At 35.2% G+C, this 17198-nt stretch overlaps 2 protein-coding genes across 4 annotated transcripts; one reads left to right on the top strand and one right to left on the bottom strand.

The window, feature by feature from the left end:
* Window positions 1–1774: 1774 nt before the first annotated feature.
* Window positions 1775–7405, bottom strand: LOC124171629 (protein chibby homolog 1). Its single transcript, XM_046550836.1, has 3 exons — window positions 6971–7405; window positions 2652–2770; window positions 1775–2204 (listed from the first exon to the last, which is right to left on the bottom strand). The coding sequence occupies exons 1-3, from the start codon at window positions 7152–7154 to the stop codon at window positions 2097–2099; spliced, it is 411 nt and encodes a 136-aa protein (XP_046406792.1). The 5' UTR covers window positions 7155–7405; the 3' UTR covers window positions 1775–2096.
* Window positions 7406–7601: 196 nt separating this feature from the next.
* Window positions 7602–16967, top strand: LOC124171610 (hexosaminidase D-like). 3 transcript variants are annotated; one of them, XM_046550824.1, is made up of 12 exons: window positions 7602–7769; window positions 8150–8238; window positions 8354–8408; window positions 8617–8829; window positions 9553–9717; window positions 10725–10914; window positions 11079–11153; window positions 13162–13357; window positions 13731–13895; window positions 13994–14107; window positions 15098–15184; window positions 16669–16967. In XM_046550824.1, the coding sequence occupies exons 2-12, from the start codon at window positions 8213–8215 to the stop codon at window positions 16895–16897; spliced, it is 1515 nt and encodes a 504-aa protein (XP_046406780.1). In that variant the 5' UTR covers window positions 7602–7769; window positions 8150–8212; the 3' UTR covers window positions 16898–16967. The 3 variants fall into 3 exon arrangements, with proteins under 3 accessions (XP_046406780.1, XP_046406776.1, XP_046406779.1); XM_046550820.1 differs by having other exon boundaries at window positions 7602–7870; XM_046550823.1 differs by having other exon boundaries at window positions 7602–7906.
* The last annotated feature ends 231 nt before the right edge of the window (window positions 16968–17198 follow it).

Below are 17198 nucleotides of genomic sequence, written 5' to 3'. Positions count from 1 at the left end.
AACATGCACGCTACACGATAAAAGAATTTACTTCTCTGTTCTCTATCCATCTTGAGTTCTTTCGAGTTTCCAAGCTGCGTAGTTATTCTGTTCATGCTCACTTCGTACATTAGGAAAGTGACCAGTCTTGCATTATTCAGTGGCGCATTTAGCTACTTCTCCCGGATATTAGGCAACGCGCGTACTCCTCACTCGAAAATCCATTTCTAAGAGCCTGATTCTGTACAAAAATCAAATTAGTTTTGCGTCAGAAAACGAATGGAGAATCGGTTCTCCGATGGTATCGTTTCAAGGGTTGGTTGTTAAGCATGAGAAACTTCTTGCGGCCGAAATACACAATCGACTTCGATTATTAAAATATATAAATGTGAACGAAAATAATTCCCGCTGCAAGGATCGTTAAAGGCAAAATGTGAATGGAAGGTTTCAAAAGAGAAAATGTTGATCACTACCAAATTTTTACGAGGAACGAGGAATTTTTACGAGAACACATGAACAAGTCGCGCTGACCCGTCGATAACGTGTCATAGTGGGCCGAATAAAAAAACTGGCAAAAAATTTTTTGAAGTCCAGGTATTAAACTTTGCAGTTTCTTGCATGAATTTGCTCAAATGTTGGCGAATGTCTCTTTATAATAATTTATTTGTATTAACTAATTACATGCGCCATAAGTTATGCCGCAGATAATGCGTCAACGAGAAAAAAAATCATAAACTAACCGAATTCATACAAATGGCAAACCATTTATAGTGAAGAAATCGAATGGATACTGATAGTTGTTGATAAAATAGATCCTATGCATACAATTTTTAACAGAGACGTTGTATTATATGCCATAATGGCTTAATCTATTTATTGTCATTTTCTTCTTGGCGGTACATATTTAGTAATTCTGAGACGTTGGACGTGAACGAGTAAAATTCGATATTATGAATTAAATAACTGATAGAATGCTTTGTTGGAGAGCGCAGTCAAACCAATAATAGGGCTGCTGATGATGAGATTTTTTTAAGTTAAAGAACAAAAACTTTGACGTACTTTTGGCGTTTTTTTTGACGAATCTTGAGATATAGATATCACGATTTTAGTAAAGATTTAAATGTTAATATGTAAAAATACTGGAAATACTGAAATGTTAATCTGTAGAAGTACAGGCGATGTTTTAGGTTGTGAACATAAAGAAAATCCGCCACAATTCGTGACAATGACAATGTGCGAGCGCTGAAATTGTTCATTTTTTTAAGGAAAAAATTTGACGAGAAGTAATTTTTATTAATCGATGGAACCTCTCATCTGCATATACCTGTGGAAATGCACACAGTATGTTTTCCTGCTCAGAAACGGGCTTTAAAGATGCCGCGGGGGGACTACGTCCCCTCGAAATCACCAGAATAGGAGAAATGATTAACATAGTAGGTACGTCGTTTTCCAAAGAAAGTTTTTACATTGCCAGCTCATATTAATTTTTAAATTGGTATGTAAAATTCTTATGGGCTTTATATCGAGGTGTTTATTGTGTTCTCTTAGGAATGAAGTGAACGTATTCACACGTTATAGGTAGGCTTTACTTGGTGGCAGTGCATGCTTCTCAAAAATCCCCATTTGATCAAAGTATTGCATACGCTTCAGGAGTTCAGTGAAGTATGTACAACGAATTTCATCATTCCCAGAATTTTGATTTTCATTTAGTAGCCTAAGTGGAATGAGCACATGTCGACATTCCATCGTCAATTAAATAAATTAAATATTATTAACAGCACTTCAAAGGTGTTCATTCACTTTTGAATTGTTTATTCTAGTTTATTTATGACCTTGCATTGAACAAAAAGTTCATGTTGAAAGTATGATGAAAATAGTAATGGTATTTCAATACTCTTTGAATCACACTCTCTTGCATTTAAGTAAACAAATTACATTAAGCAGCACAAGCATGGCAATGGCGTTCTCTATCAACAGCCTCATGCTTAATCTAGATGTGAGAGGTTACAATTTTCTCTTCATATAATTCGTATATGTTTTGCTAGAAACTGTAATCCTCTCTCTTGATTTCTTGTATTTATAACGGAAAAATTCTTCTCAAAATCGGGGAATTTTAATTATGCATCTCGTCGTCCTTTTTCTTTATTTCGGGATCCTCTCACAAAATTCCTCAGTTCATCTAATTCTTTTCGTTGCCGAATAGATTCATCCGTCACTTCCGTTAACTGAAAAAAGAGGTCAATTGTTCTTTAGAATGCGAGCAATACTTCAACGAAGTCATGTACTTGGTTATCATTATACTCCGAGCAGTGGCAAAGCGAGGGGAGGGGGAACTCCGGGGGGTGCGGACCCCCGAAATTTTACAACCTATAAAATAATAAATTATCAAACGATACGTTTGGAGCCGCTCGGGTGGTGTAATGGGGGTGTTCGTACAATTTGCCGAGTTTCAACTTAAAAGAAAAAAATTGAAAAATCAAGAATTTAATAAAGATTTCTTAGAAAAATGAAGTTTTTTCGATTATGAAAAGTGTTAATATTAGTTTAAAACCCTTTACTCAGTAACCTGTTTTTAAAAAAAATTCCCCCGGACTACCCTGGTTTTGGACTCCCCGAACGGAATTCCTGGCTACGCCACTGACTCCGAGTTCATATAATTGCTTTGTTATTACCATATCCAAAAGCACCTCAATTTTGATCCTTAGCATGTTGTTCTCTTCCTCTAAGGTCAGCGTCCGTTGCTTCAGCTTTGAGACGGATTTACTGCTCACAGCCTGACCACTGGAAGATTCTGCAGAGAGAGTGGATGAATCATTTTTTTATGCCTATTATATCGTAGGCTATATTTGGTGAAAGGAGATCATAATAATTTCGATATTAGTGACCTTATGCATGTCATGAATACTGAAACTGTATTTTTATGTCATCAAGACTACTTCTGGGTTTTATAATGGGATAATAGGGTGGTTTCCTATTATTTTTTTATTGCCTAAATCGAAAGATTATTACTCCTGGAGTGCGTATTTCACGCTTTTAGATTTTTAAATGACGATATCTATTTTTCGCGATTAAATGAAAAGTGAAAATTTTCAAGCGCGCGAAAACGCGACGCTTAAGTATGAATGTCGGGAAGTCTCTCCGCGTGACGTATTTCTGGTTCCCCCTCCCGCCCTGCGAGGTGACCTTGAGGCGAGGCTTAGCGCTGATACGACGCAGGCTGCTAGCGGCTAGCCTAGTACCCTGCTGGCTGGTAGCGCTTGGCTTAAATAAGGATTATTAATAACTTATCAAACGAGGAAAACTTTCCGACCTTAGCCAGTTTTAATAAGTGATTGTTAAGACATGTTTCCCTGAGCTCTGCGCCTCATGCATGCAATGGTAACCTCAGACGACGTATAACTCCTATCTTCTCGTAAAGAAACTAGGTCCCTGTGACGTCACGTGGAGTGGCATCGCATGGGCGCCAATCTGGCCCTTTTAAAATGAGGATAAAAATGGACCATTGCCATTTGTCTAACCCGGTATTTCTAAAACAAAATAATTTGTATATTATGAATACACTAATGGTGGGTAACGAATCGCAATCAATGCCTTTCGTTTTCTTTGATGAAGGAAACCACCCTATTGTGATGAGTTGGCGAACATATTCTATGAACTTCTAAATATCCTTTAATGACCACTTGCATCTTTTAAACTTAAAAACACCACCTAATGTTTAATGAATTTCCAATAATATGTGGGTGGAAAAATATTTTTGTGATAAATTTAATGGATATTTATGAAGAGATCTTGAAAAAAGTATTAAGGGCTATTTCGAACAGCTGAAGTCGGACAGCGTGGTGGGTGAAGCCCATCCGTGGTATCGTCGCCGTGCAGTTCGCGGTAATAACTTTTCTTGTTGGGTGGAATTAGTTTTTTTTGTGAAATCGACCGAATTCTGTAGATTACCTACTTCCAGGCAGATAAAGTAGGAAGGGTAATTTGTTACGCCGAAGTCTTACGAGAAAAGTAGTGATTCCACTAAGCACATTTCCTATCTTTAATATTTTGAGGTTTATGGCTTTAAGTTTACTGCAAAGGTTGCGACCAAAGCAGGTGACTGTGCTGAGCTAATTTAACTGCCGATATGAATGCTCAGTACGTATAGCATTCCATAATAGGGTAGTTTCCTTATTCAAAGAAAACGAAAGACATTGATTGCGATTCGTCACCCACCATTAGTGTATTCATAATATACAAATTATTTGTTTTTATAAATACCGGTTTAGACGAATGGCAAGGGTCAATTTTATCCTCATTTGAAAAAGGCCAGATTGGCGCCCATGCGATGCCACTCCACGTGACGTCACAGGGACCTAGTCTCTATACGAGTAGATAGGAGTTTTACATCGTCTGAGGTTACCAATACATGCGTTAGGCACAGAGCTCAGGGAAACATGTCTTAATAATCACCTATTAAAACTGGCTAAGGTCGGAAAGTTTTCCTCGTTTGATAAGATATAAATAATCCTTATTAAAGCCAAATGCTACCAGCTGGCATGGTACTCTGCTACCTGCTAGCATCCTGCGTCCTATCAGCGCTCAGAGCCTCGCCCCAAGGTCACCTCACTTGCGGTAGGGGGAACCAGAACGACGTCACACGGGAGTTTTCCCGGCATTCATACTTACCCGTTGCGTTTTCGCGCGCTTGAAAATGTTCACTTTTCATTTAATCGCGAAAAATAGATATCGTCATTTAAAAATTTAAAAGCGTGAAATAGGTACTCCAGGAGTAACAATCTTTCGATTTAGACAATAAAAAAAATAATAGGAGACTACCCTATTCGCCTAAAATAATAACATTAGATAGTATAAGCAACTGAGAGAAATGGGAAAATATTTAATCCACCAATTACCCCACATAGCACAAAATATCTTCTAGATATCTAGAAAATATCTTCAATGTCTTGGATATCTTAAATATCTTCTAGATATATAAAAAATATCTTCAATGTCTTGGATACTTTAAATATCTGCTAGATGTCTAGAAAATATATTCAATGTCTTGGATACTTTAAATAATATATCCTACTTTATCATGACTAGAATATTCTTGTGTTGCACAGTGGGGGCTTGGGAGTTCGTATATTTACTTTGCTTCATAAAACAAAAAATCATTAATTTTTAAATTTAAGGGGGGGTCCAGGAGTCCGAACCCCCCCTGAGATATAAAAACACATTTACTTTCTTTCATAAAAGAAAAAAAAAAATGAAAAATCATCAATTTTTATATTTCGTTGGGGGGGGGGGGGGGGGGCCCGGACCCCCTACGACCCCTTCCTCCCCCCCCCCCCCCGAAATCCGAAACATAAAAACACATTCACTTTGCCTCATAAAAGGAAAAATTGAAAAAATCATCAATTTTTATATTTCAGGGGGACAGGTGGGTCCGGTTCCCCCCTCCCCCCCGCGAAATATAAAAACACATTTATAGCCTTATTAAAGAAAATAAATTTGAAATTTGGGGGGGGGGATTGAGGGAAACCGGACCCCCCCAGACCCACCCACTCGTTATTCCACTGATTGAGGCTCTGTTATACGCAAAATAAAACGATCATAATGATAAACTGCGTTGAAATTCTTGACTAATTTTAAACCATCTGTGTGGGGGGCACGTGCCCCCCTCCCTCCCATAAATCCTCCTATATTGGCTGGGATCATTAGCGAATCATTTACCCTCAATTTTCCCATTGGATCCAATTTGAATATGAATATCTGGAAAATATCTTCTCAAAGATATCTTGTAGATATCGGAAAAGCGGACATTCAGATATCTACAAAATATCTTAAAAATATTACAAGATATTTTCTAGACATTAGCTGAAGACATTCTAGATATTTTCTTGACATCTAGAAGATATTTTGTGCTATGTGGGACGTGAGGTGATTTTTGCGATTTTGGTACCCCCCCTCCCCCGTAATGAGATATTGTGAAATTTGGCTGAACCCATTCTCCATAAGTACCTCTAATCTCTCGTCAGATTGCTAAAAATGCGTGTTTTCCGTTTGAATACGTTAATTTATAAAAGATACAATTTATAGTTATTTTTATTTGAGATTAATTAATATTAGTATTTAAGATTACTAGGATCGGAATTTTACACTGTTTCTTGCGGAAAAAATTAAATGATACTTGCCAGGACCCTCCCCCTCTCTCTCACGTAAGATTGGGTGAGAATAGGCTCGACCTCCTCACCCCCTAGACGTGTCACGTAATAAATGGATGTCCCATAACTAGTGAAGCAAAAACATAATGCGTGTGCATTCGAAATTTTCGTGACGTAGATGATGCAATCCGATCCCATTAAGGATTTGATTCAGTTCCGGAAGTTATTGCTGGAAAGCGAGAGTAGGAATACTGTCAATCGCTTAGAGCGATTGGATGGGATCGACAAATGACGCTAACATTTTTCTACGCCTATATTCTGGTGAAAATTTATTCATTCTTAGTCGTCGATAATATGAAGAGTAATATTAAGGTAAATACTGGGAAGAAATTACTTACATCCTCGTTTGGTATATTCAATAAAAAATATGGTAAAAACCCTACCCATTCTACCAGGGGCGAATTTAGGGGGGTGGGTAACAGGGGTCATGTCCCCCTCAAAATTTTATTAAAAATTTGTAATATTTATTCGTTCAATAGTTTTTTTTAATCCTATTATATGTGTGTGTGAGTGAAGGGAGTGAATATGCAAATGCATGGCTAGAAGATCCAAACATGAGAGAAGCTTGAGTTGCATTTGTCGTAGAGCATAGCACTCCCCACAAAAACTTTTACACCGGCGAACGCCCGTCTCTCCCTTGGGATATTCCATACTCCCCGCACCTAGGCCATGACCCCCCCCCTATTTTAATACCGAATCCTCCCCTGTATGTTACATTTGTATTTTAAACATTTCCAAAACTTGTATCTTAGGGGACATACACGACAATGCAAAAAATCACTCACCTGAAATCCACTCTCCGTCCTCGAAAACAGACTCTATTCCTCCAAGTCGCAGTTTAATCTCTCCAATGTGTAGGCCCAACTCTTCTTGTGCTCTTTTTGTACTCAAACCTGAGTGAACAGCACTAAGTGGTGCTTTCCTAGGAGGCGTCTTTTTTGGATTAAATTTATTAAAAAATAACGGCATCGTGGTACTCGTGCCATAACACAATCAAATCAAACCTGCAGTGTCTAATTGCCTCTCATGTTGTCTGGAGGATTAGAAGGGGAGTAAATATTGGGTTACCAGACTCGATTGCTATCTAGAAATCATATTTAATAGGGCTTTATAATCTCGCTTATTATAAAATACCGATCTCGGTCTCATAAAACGGTAAGGTCTACGCAATCACGCAGGAGCTTCCCCAAACGGAATTTGCTCGTATTTGTTTACCGACCGTCTGCTACGGTTGCTATGGGAAACGAATGGCATAGGTAAGCAACCTTAATTTTTTTATGATAAAATAACGGTAAAAAAAGTGCAGAGATTTTCCCTAATAATTTTAAAATGGAACATTTTTATCTTCATCAAAATACAATCGGGCATTTTAATTTAAAGAAATTTTCAGTAATTTCGATGGTGTTTTGATTTGTTTTGGTAGATGGCCAATGGCTACGGACTTGTGATGAAAACAAATTTGAATTGTTTCGTTATGATCGTGAATGAGAGAAAGGAAACATCTGCACACTTTTTGATATATGACGTAACCACCGGTATTGGAATTGTAGTAATTTCTGAAACAGAAATAATTAATATAAGCAGGTGAATAGAGACAGTTTCTCGCGTGATGTCTAGGTTTGTTCCATGCTCGGCTTTCAAGAAAACAAAAACTTGATCTCTTACCCTTCCTTAATCATGTTAAGGTAAGAATAGGGAGCTCTTTTCTGTTATGAAATCAGGTGCGTAAATGGTGTAGTCAACAGCACTTAAAGTCCATCAACCACCTGGTACAGATTTCGTAAAATATAAGTAATTAAGTTAACTTACAATAAGGTTTAAGGGTACCTAAGTGGTCAAAGTTAGCTCATACTTATTGCTTTATCAACTAAAAAGAAGTTTTTAAATATTCTTTAGGTGATGTAAATGCAATCCTTATTTGTAGAGACAGGATTTTGGCGTATAAAGGGCTCACTCTCTTGCAGATAAGCTTAGTTAACGCATGCCTTGGAGGATCTGGAAAGTGTAGTGCAAATACTCAAAGGACGATGGAGAGAACCATTTCTTCAAACAGGTTATTTTATTCATATTTTTTAACATTTAGTACGATGTTAAGTTTGAGTTGATAATGGCGACTTTGTTGCTAAAAGCATTTAGCTGTGAGTATAATTTTTGAGTTTAATTTTCAGACTTGTTCATTTGGACCTCAAAGGAGCCCCAGCAAAAGTTTCATATTATGAGAAAGTGAGTTTCTGATTTACATATATCTCTCACTGTAGTACTTCTAATTTTAATTGATTTTTCATTTACATAAAGAATATTTGTTATTTATATACCCAAATTAGAAAATAAATATTTATAAATATTGGTTGTGGATGTGTTGATTGTGAAAATAGTTTCATTTTGCAGCTATCCTATATTTTATTGATGTTTTCCATTTAATAATTTCCAGTTATTTCCTATGCTGAAAAAAATGGGTGCAACTGGCCTTCTTGTTGAGTGGGAGGATACTTTTCCATATGGTGATGAAGTTGCTGACATTGGTTCAAGCGGCCCTGCTAATCATGATTTATATTCGAAAGAAGATGCACGATTACTTCTTGAACTGGCAAAGCAAAATGATTTAGTGGTTATACCTCTTGTTCAGACATTTGGTCATCTTGAGGTAAACATATAAGTCAATCCTACAAGAACAAGGAAAATAGTGTTAAGTTTACATTGTGGAGTTGGACTTTTTTTTATGAAATAGGCACTATGGCTTTCATTGATCTTAGTGGTGCTAAAGCTAATCTATATAATCATAATTAAAATCATATAATATGTAATCATTAATCAGAAAATAAGTTTTTTGAAGACTGTTGTTCATCAAGCCTTTATAAAATTAGCTATGCTAAGGCTGCATAATCATACTGGTTATTCCTTATTGCCTTCTTTGATTGTGATGTTTAGTATTATAATCATTATCATTCTATTGATTGGTATTTTCTACTATTTGTATTAATTTTATACTCTCGAGAAGGGTTAATTTCAATGATATGTCACCATCAGATTCAATATTTAACAAATTAATCCTTTCTCTGCTGCTAAAAATTATATGCATATAATAGTGGCTCGGTAGAATGAAGAATTCAGTGACCTAACTGAATGAACATTTCAAAATTACCTCTTGTGTAGTAATGCAGTGAAATGAAGGCTGTAGTGAACTACGGGGTCAAGGGGTTCAAAACCTCATGAAGTTAGCCAAGATTGGCACCCAGTCCACATGGAAACCACCCTAAAATGTACCCCTTAATTTCTCTTGTATAGTTATTTGTCATTATCTATTCATAATGTCTATAGTGCTATAACTTCTTAATACTCATATTTTATGTTTTTGATTCATTTCTAGTTTGTCTTGAAGCATAAAGCTTTCCAGAATTTAAGAGAAGTTGAAAACTACCCTAGCTCAATGTGCCCAACGAATCCTAACTCACTGACTCTTGTGAAAGCCATGATAAAGCAGATTGTTGAATTCCATTCTGACCTTAGTTTTCTGCATATTGGAGCAGATGAGGTAAGTTGTTTCAAGTTTGTAGTTATTTTATGATTGTCTTTTTGAATGTTGCTGTCAAACTCCTTATAGGCCTATTTGATGTTAAAGATTGGATCAACTTGGGAAAAATCACAAGTATTTACGCTACTTTTTCTTCCTCCTTAATTTCATTTTGTCTCCGTGATTGCTGTGTTCATAATATTGTAATTATGAGGGGCATTGCTGAAATTATAAAACCAGTATTATGAAAGAATGCACTTTTAAAACAAAATATTGTTTAACTGCACAAGAAATATTCATACTATTTTGTTTGGATAAATAAAAGATCGTAGCACTTTACCACAAGAATTTTAATGCGTACAACGCGTTTCGGCTCACTGAGCCATCATCTGGTACAAGACCTCGTCTGATGATGGCTGAGTGAGCCGAAACGCGTTGTATGCATTAAAATTCTTGTGGAAAAGTGCTGCAATATTTTATTTATTTAAATACGTCTAACTTCCACCAATTGAAGCCTGAATCTGTTGAACGTATTTGGTTTGGACTTACAAATCCACCCTCGTGATAACAGTATTTAAGTGCTAAAACTTTTGGTTGACTGACAACTGCTTCTCTCATTTAATCTTGATTTTTATACTTTGTGCTATCAATAAATTTTAAATATATGATAATCACTGAATATTTTTTGCAGGGAAAAACATAGAATTTAACTAGGGAAATTTCAGGAAAATGTCAGGGAATTCAAAATTAGTATCTTGTGGCTATCCTTGGTGTCTTTGTATCCTCCTCTATCTCTCATAACATATACGTAATTGCATTCTCGCACTCACAAGGCTTTATAATGTAAACTTTTTGATATGCCTGTTCTGTTTCTCTGTTTATGTGATTCTGACCTTTATTTGTTCTATGCTGTGATGTTTTAAGAAATGATCTTAATTATTAATTGGATTAGGGAATTTAGTATCCTAGGATTTTGGTATCCTTTTGCTCAATATCTACAGTAAAATATATACATCTTTCTAACCAAGGTGTGGCACATGGCACTATGTGAAAGATGTCAAGCACAAGTGGTTTTGGAAAAGCCTGAAGATAGAAAGTCACGCCTTTTTCTAAATCATGTGCTTGCTGTTGCAAAATTCATTCAAAGTATGTATCCTTCATTGGGTATAATTATTTGGGATGATATGCTGCGAAGTATAAGCCCAGAAATCTTAATGGGTGAGTTTATGTGAATATTGGACCTCATGCCATTTTTCTTGTATATTTTGGAAGAGAAACTGAATGTGTTACATATTGCCTTAGAATTCATTGGAAATTTGAATTTTATTTTAAGCGTGATTATAAGAGTTGTATAAGCAAATTATTGATAATTTTTTTTTCAGAATATGATCTAGGGAAATATGTGGAGCCCATGGTATGGCATTACAGATCTGAAGATAATTTTGTTCTTCCTCCTGGTAATTATATAGATATTAAGTGTTTTTAGCTGTCTAATATGACTGCAAGAAATGAGAAACAATCATAAACTCATAATGAAAAATAGAAAAGGGATTTGATATGCATGTGCAGATATACTGTTGGACATTGGTTATTTTACTTTGTGTTCTTGTCATATATAGTTTGTATAAAGTATCTCTTTTCAATTACGTTGAGGCAGTTGCTGAGGGTGTATCAACTTATATAAGACATTTATTTTTAGTCAAAAAATGCTGATATAGTTTTTGTGAGTTTTTTACTTCGCTATCATTATTGACTTTATTTCCATATCACTTACGTCAGTCTTAAACATGAACTCTGTTGTCTTAGTGAATATTATTTCTTCCTACTTGGTGGAAAAAAGAACACGAGAAGCTTTGAAATCTCTTTTCTATGGCTATTTTTTTATCCTGAATCATTTAATATTATAGTATCATGATTATAGTTAGGTGAAGATTGTCTAGGTGACCCAATTTATACCTGTCAAATACATGAGCATTTAAGCATACATTGCTTTAATCTAGAGCATTATAAATTAAATCATGAGAGAACATAAATATCAAATCAGGGATGCCGACGTACAAAAAATATTGGGGGGGCTCAAACCGGGGATCTTGCTCTGGTAAATTTTATAAGTAGTGAGTTTTAGGTTTTTAAGCATTTTAGAAGAGTCATATGATCAACATTAGAACCCTGATAACTTAAATCTTGATATCTGGACACACTGGGGAAAATTGACTAGCATGACACATTTTTTCCTCACACCCATAACGAATTTTTGAGGGGGCTTGGGCCCCCTCAGGCCCCAAGGAGTCGGCGCCATTGTATCAAATACATATATTCCAACTTGGTTTCAATGCTATCTTAACTCATTTAAGCCTGTAACTGTGGTGGATGTAATACCTCTTTGTGCCTAGAATTTAAAAGTTTTTTTCTTTTTAATGATATTGATGCAAAATTAGTTAGGAAATCGTAATAAAATCATATAACAACCTGGAACTCATTTTGTTTCAAATATTAAGTTTAAGAACTTCTCCCTTTTTGCATTATAAATTATTTTCTTATTACATATTTAATTGCCTCCACAATAAGCAAATAATGAATAAAAGTATAATATTAAAAATTAGGCCTCAGACTTTTTGTGCAGTTAGATATATTTCCTTCATTTAATGTTTAACAACAAAATTTTCCCCCCATTTCCCAGGTTATAAATGTTAATATGTATTTTAAATGTTCAGTAACTGCTATGCACAACAAGCTTTACTTGAAAACTCCCATTTTTCTCTCGACTATGTAAATAATGAACTAAGGCCTTGAATACTGGTCCAAAACAAAAAATTTGTTCGTTTGGTACCATAGAAAGCAATGTATCTAATTATTGGACATGTCATTGTAGTCTGATCTCCAAAATTATCCTTGATACATATTTATGATACGTTTTTCAGGAATTTCAATTTTCCAAAGAGCTCTGTGTTGCATTTGATAATGGCTCTATCCTAAATGCTAACATTCCACTGAGGAAAACACGTAGCAGGCCACTCTGTGGTTATTAAATGAGGCCTGGCACTAATATGGAGCGAGATGAATAAAATCACATTATTTTACTATCAGACATAAATGATGTTTTTATTTTCTTCAAAATAACAGTTTATCACTCCATAGTGGATCTATTCATGCCATTTCTTGACATAATACCATACTTTTTTGTTCATGTGTCCTCAGTTCACATGCAGAGCTAGTATTAGCAAAAATTTTTCTGAGAGTTGTGACAATCTTTGCAAACTGCAAAAATTGTCGAAGAAATAAATCAAAATCAAAATGATATCTCCAGAGAATCTACGAAATTACAAAAGGCTAAATGAAGTCTATCCCCTAACCCATTAGTAAATTCTTCCCCATATGTGTCGGTAGAAGTACACAAATTCTGGCAGTAAATGGTACATTTTTTGTTGCTCATCAAATTCATTCATATCTAATCCTTTTTTGTAGATATATGGGCAAAGTACTCAAAAATATTTCCTAATTTTTGGGTGGCCTCTGCTTTCAAAGGAGCAACTGGCAGTAGTAGAATGCTCCCTATACCAGCTTACCATATTGGCAATCATTTGGCTTGGTTGAAAGTCATAAAGGAAGAAGCTGGGAAATTTGAAAATTTCAGAGGTGTTGCACTAACTGGTTGGTCAAGGTCAGACAATTGGTGTTATTTGATATTTAATATGCAGAATGTAATACCTGATCAAAATTATGCATTATTTAAGATGTGAACATGCTATCTATTAGTTACATAGGAAATCATGTAATATTGAGTTCTTCTTATTCTGGTAATGTCCTTATCATTTATAACAATATTATTATTTGAAAGCTAGTGGCATGTTTTGGGAAATGTACTTTAAAAATCTCAGCTTATAGTGGGCAATTCAAAGTGGATTGTTTCTCTCTAAAAAGGGCTCAGTGAATTTAAAGGGAGAACTGTATTTTTTGTTGATTTTCCTAGTATTCTATTTTGCATGTGAGTTTACTACATTTGTATATCACTAATTCTTCAACTTGAATAACAGATACGACCATTTTGCAACACTTTGCGAAATGCTACCAGTAGCTATTCCATGCCTTGCACTATGCCTTCAGACGTGGATTTCTGGCACATTCAGCCTAGAAATACATGATAATATTTCCAAGGATTTAGGATTTTCTACTCCTTTATTGTTGAACCCATATCCAAGGTATGTGCCAATTTTTTAATTTATTCCTATCATTATTGATGATATTGAACTCTGCAATGTTGCTTTATGCAAATATATCTCCTTACTCCATGTTTTAGGCCACAGTTATTGACTCAAGGGAAATTAGATTTTCCTGGGTGGGAGATAATGGTTGGAGTTGAGTGGTTCACCAACCTTCAAGAAAAGATTCGCTCAGTAGTTGATGGTGATCAGTAAGTGTTTACTTTTTTATTTTTTTTTTATTTTTATTTTATTCCCAAACCTCCGAATACAGCTCTCGTGGGCCATTTTAAATCGGGGTATTCAACAAATTCAACAATGAAACGTATACAAACAACCATGCCCTGGATAAGGGAAACTTACCCAGGCGGGACTCGAACCTGCGACCTCAGTTTGGCAGGCGAGGACTTTACCCCGCCGGCACCGAGGCCGGCCATTTTCCTTTTTCTCACTTTTTATTGCATCAGGTTAATGAGGTAATAGAATCATGAGAACTAAACGAAAATAGTGTAGGATAGAAGGTAGAATGTGATAAGGGAAATCATTTTATTTTGGTCATTAATGTAATTAATAATAGTTTAATTATTCTTCCATGGGGTAGTTACTGAAATAAAAATCCCTGTAGATTAGGTAGAGAGAGATCAGCTGCAGTCAGGTTCAGACTAACTGCACTTGCATGGTGTCTAAAAACTGGGTACATATTTAAATTCTTGGTGGGTGAAATGCTGAATGTTTTTTTTTCACTGTATTTCATAGAAAATATTAGAGAACTTACAAGTTCTGAAAATTCCTTGATCTCAGATTTGTTTTATGGATCAAATATACTGTAATTTATCTTTGCCTATTTTTCTTGAAAAGATCTCATTTGGTGTTGTATAGTTACTACAGTGTTGAAATATAGGTATGTTGAATCTTTAGGAGTGTAATTCACTCTTAGGAGAATTTATTATTTACAAATCTAAAAAACAGTGAGAAAACATATTGCTTCGTGGAGGAATCAATTAGCTTAACCATAAATGATTAAAAAGTACAATCAATTGAAAATAAATGAATGCTTAAGTGAGTTTGAAATATTTTATTATGCTTAGTGAATGTGGGATGTAACTCAAAATATGCTGAATCAAGATGCATGTACTCTTGTGAGTCTATGTCTCTAAAATACCATCGATCAATAGGAATGATATTTAATGTTTTTTCATTAGGGTGGAGACATGGTTCAATGAGTGGCAGATCAAAAATTCGTACACCAATCCTATGCAAATAGAGAGTTTACTGGCATCATTTTCCAGGTGAGCATGAAATTTTATTGCATTCCAGAGGAATTAAAATTTAATTTTAATACCTAAGTAAGCACTGAATAGTAGAGGCCTTCTCATTCACAAATCACCTAAGTAAGTAATATGAAATAATACTTTTTTGGGTCGTAAGGAATGTGAAACTAACCAATGTGATGTCTCTAGAAATGAAATGTGCATTATATTAACCCTTAAACTGGCATCATGGGTTAAATTTCATCCCGTATAAATATTTCGTAGGATATGTATTTGATAGGAAATTATTTTGGTGGAATTTATATTTTTTGCATTAGAGTGTTATCCATTCTTTAGGTAATGCTGAAGGAATTATGCTTTAATTTTAGGTAGTAAAAATCTTGATGTGCCTTATAAAGTTTTGTGTGTTGTTGTCATTCCCTTCTAAGTCCAATAGTGTAGGAGACTCAGGTGATAATAATTTTTGCTGAGACTTTTTCTCACTGTCCAAACCTTAAGCAGTGGGTTCATACTGAGTAGTATGCTTGCAAATTTACTTTGATTTGTTATTGGATATGTATACTTGCCTGAAAATCAAAAATATTGGTCATCATGGATGAGTATTTTTTTTGCCAACAAAGGAAAGAAATTTCAGCTGTCAAAATTTAGTGAAATGAAGGTATGAATGTATGTATATGTTTGAGAGATTCTAAGTTTCAATGTGCTAAGTTAATGGTAAAAGCTTTTGAAAGGCATTGGAGCAAATTTGCAAAGTATGTGTAAGATTTTAGTATGTCAGGGTCCCTCCCCAGGCAACTTTCATGGATTAAAATTTTAACTATATTCTTTCATAAGCTTATGGAAAAGAGGAAAAAAGAACTTCCTAAGTTGAGTTCCCTGCCTGAATTGCCTACTTCACACGTTTTAAAGGGAACTATGTAGTGACAAAACGAAACTGTAAGGGTCATGATTTCTAGTGTTCAAATGGAACTGATCTTTTGTAAAAGTAGGTTTATAGTGCCAATTCCTCCGCTTTCAGGTTACTGCTTCGTTGGTTGCAATGTGGCCACAATGTTGGTTGCAATGAAGCAAGGTCTCCAGATGGAAGACCTTGCTTCTGAAAAAAAGACTTACTTAGGTTTTATGTTATATTTTCTGAATTTTTTGTCCATATCCCTTTAAATCAGATTACTTCTACTCATATACCATAATAAACCCAATGATGTACCTAAAAAAAGGTCAAAGCAAAAATATGAATTCCTCTCATAGAAATGACGGTTTGAAATTGATATGTGATATTTTTTAACTGGAATCCACTAACAATACTGTTAAAGGCTTTTGGTTTTTCCTGTCACGAACCCTAGTTGCTTCTAAAAGTAATTTGAGAAGTATAACTCCTCTTGAGAATTGATATTTTCTTGGTAGTGTATTGTAATATGTATGTATTTCTTTATAGCCTACCCGTTTTTATGGCTGTATGTGGCACTAAAGTGATTGAATTATTTCTTCCATGCTGTATGTAGCATCCTCACTGAACTTGCCTCTGTTGAGGTGTATTTACGGAGGCACATGGCTTCTGTGTTCCACATGTCCACTTTGAATGAGTGGCTTGGTACTTGGATTGAGCCCAGGAGGAAGAAATTAGTTCAATTGGAGCATGATGCTCAGTTACAGATGCGAATTGGGGGTAGGGTGGATGGTGGAGATTTTCCCTTTTCAGCTCAAGATGTTCAAATGGAACCACAAGCTTGACCAGTTTTATAAATAAATTGTTTTCATTGTTATTTTTATGTCATTTTTCTGTGAAATGCATTTGTTTATATTTGAATTAAAATCCATAAATACAGTGTATGTACTGCATTTCTTCTTTTTAATGTTATAGGCATCGTCAAGTGTCATCAAAATACATAGTAATTGAAAGATGGTAGATGAGCTAAACCCTACTATGGGGCACTTAGGGGCATATTTGGTATAGTGTAGAAAGAGTGGTTGATTACTGTTACCAAATACATATTTTAAAAAGATCAACCACCAGAAAAGATGGTTTCTATAT

The sequence above is a fragment of the Ischnura elegans genome, chromosome 1 (assembly GCF_921293095.1).
Source record: "Ischnura elegans chromosome 1, ioIscEleg1.1, whole genome shotgun sequence".
NCBI classification, from domain to species: domain Eukaryota; kingdom Metazoa; phylum Arthropoda; class Insecta; order Odonata; family Coenagrionidae; genus Ischnura; species Ischnura elegans.
The sequence above is the reverse complement of the archived record's forward strand: the minus strand, read 5'-3'. Positions and strand labels throughout refer to the sequence as shown.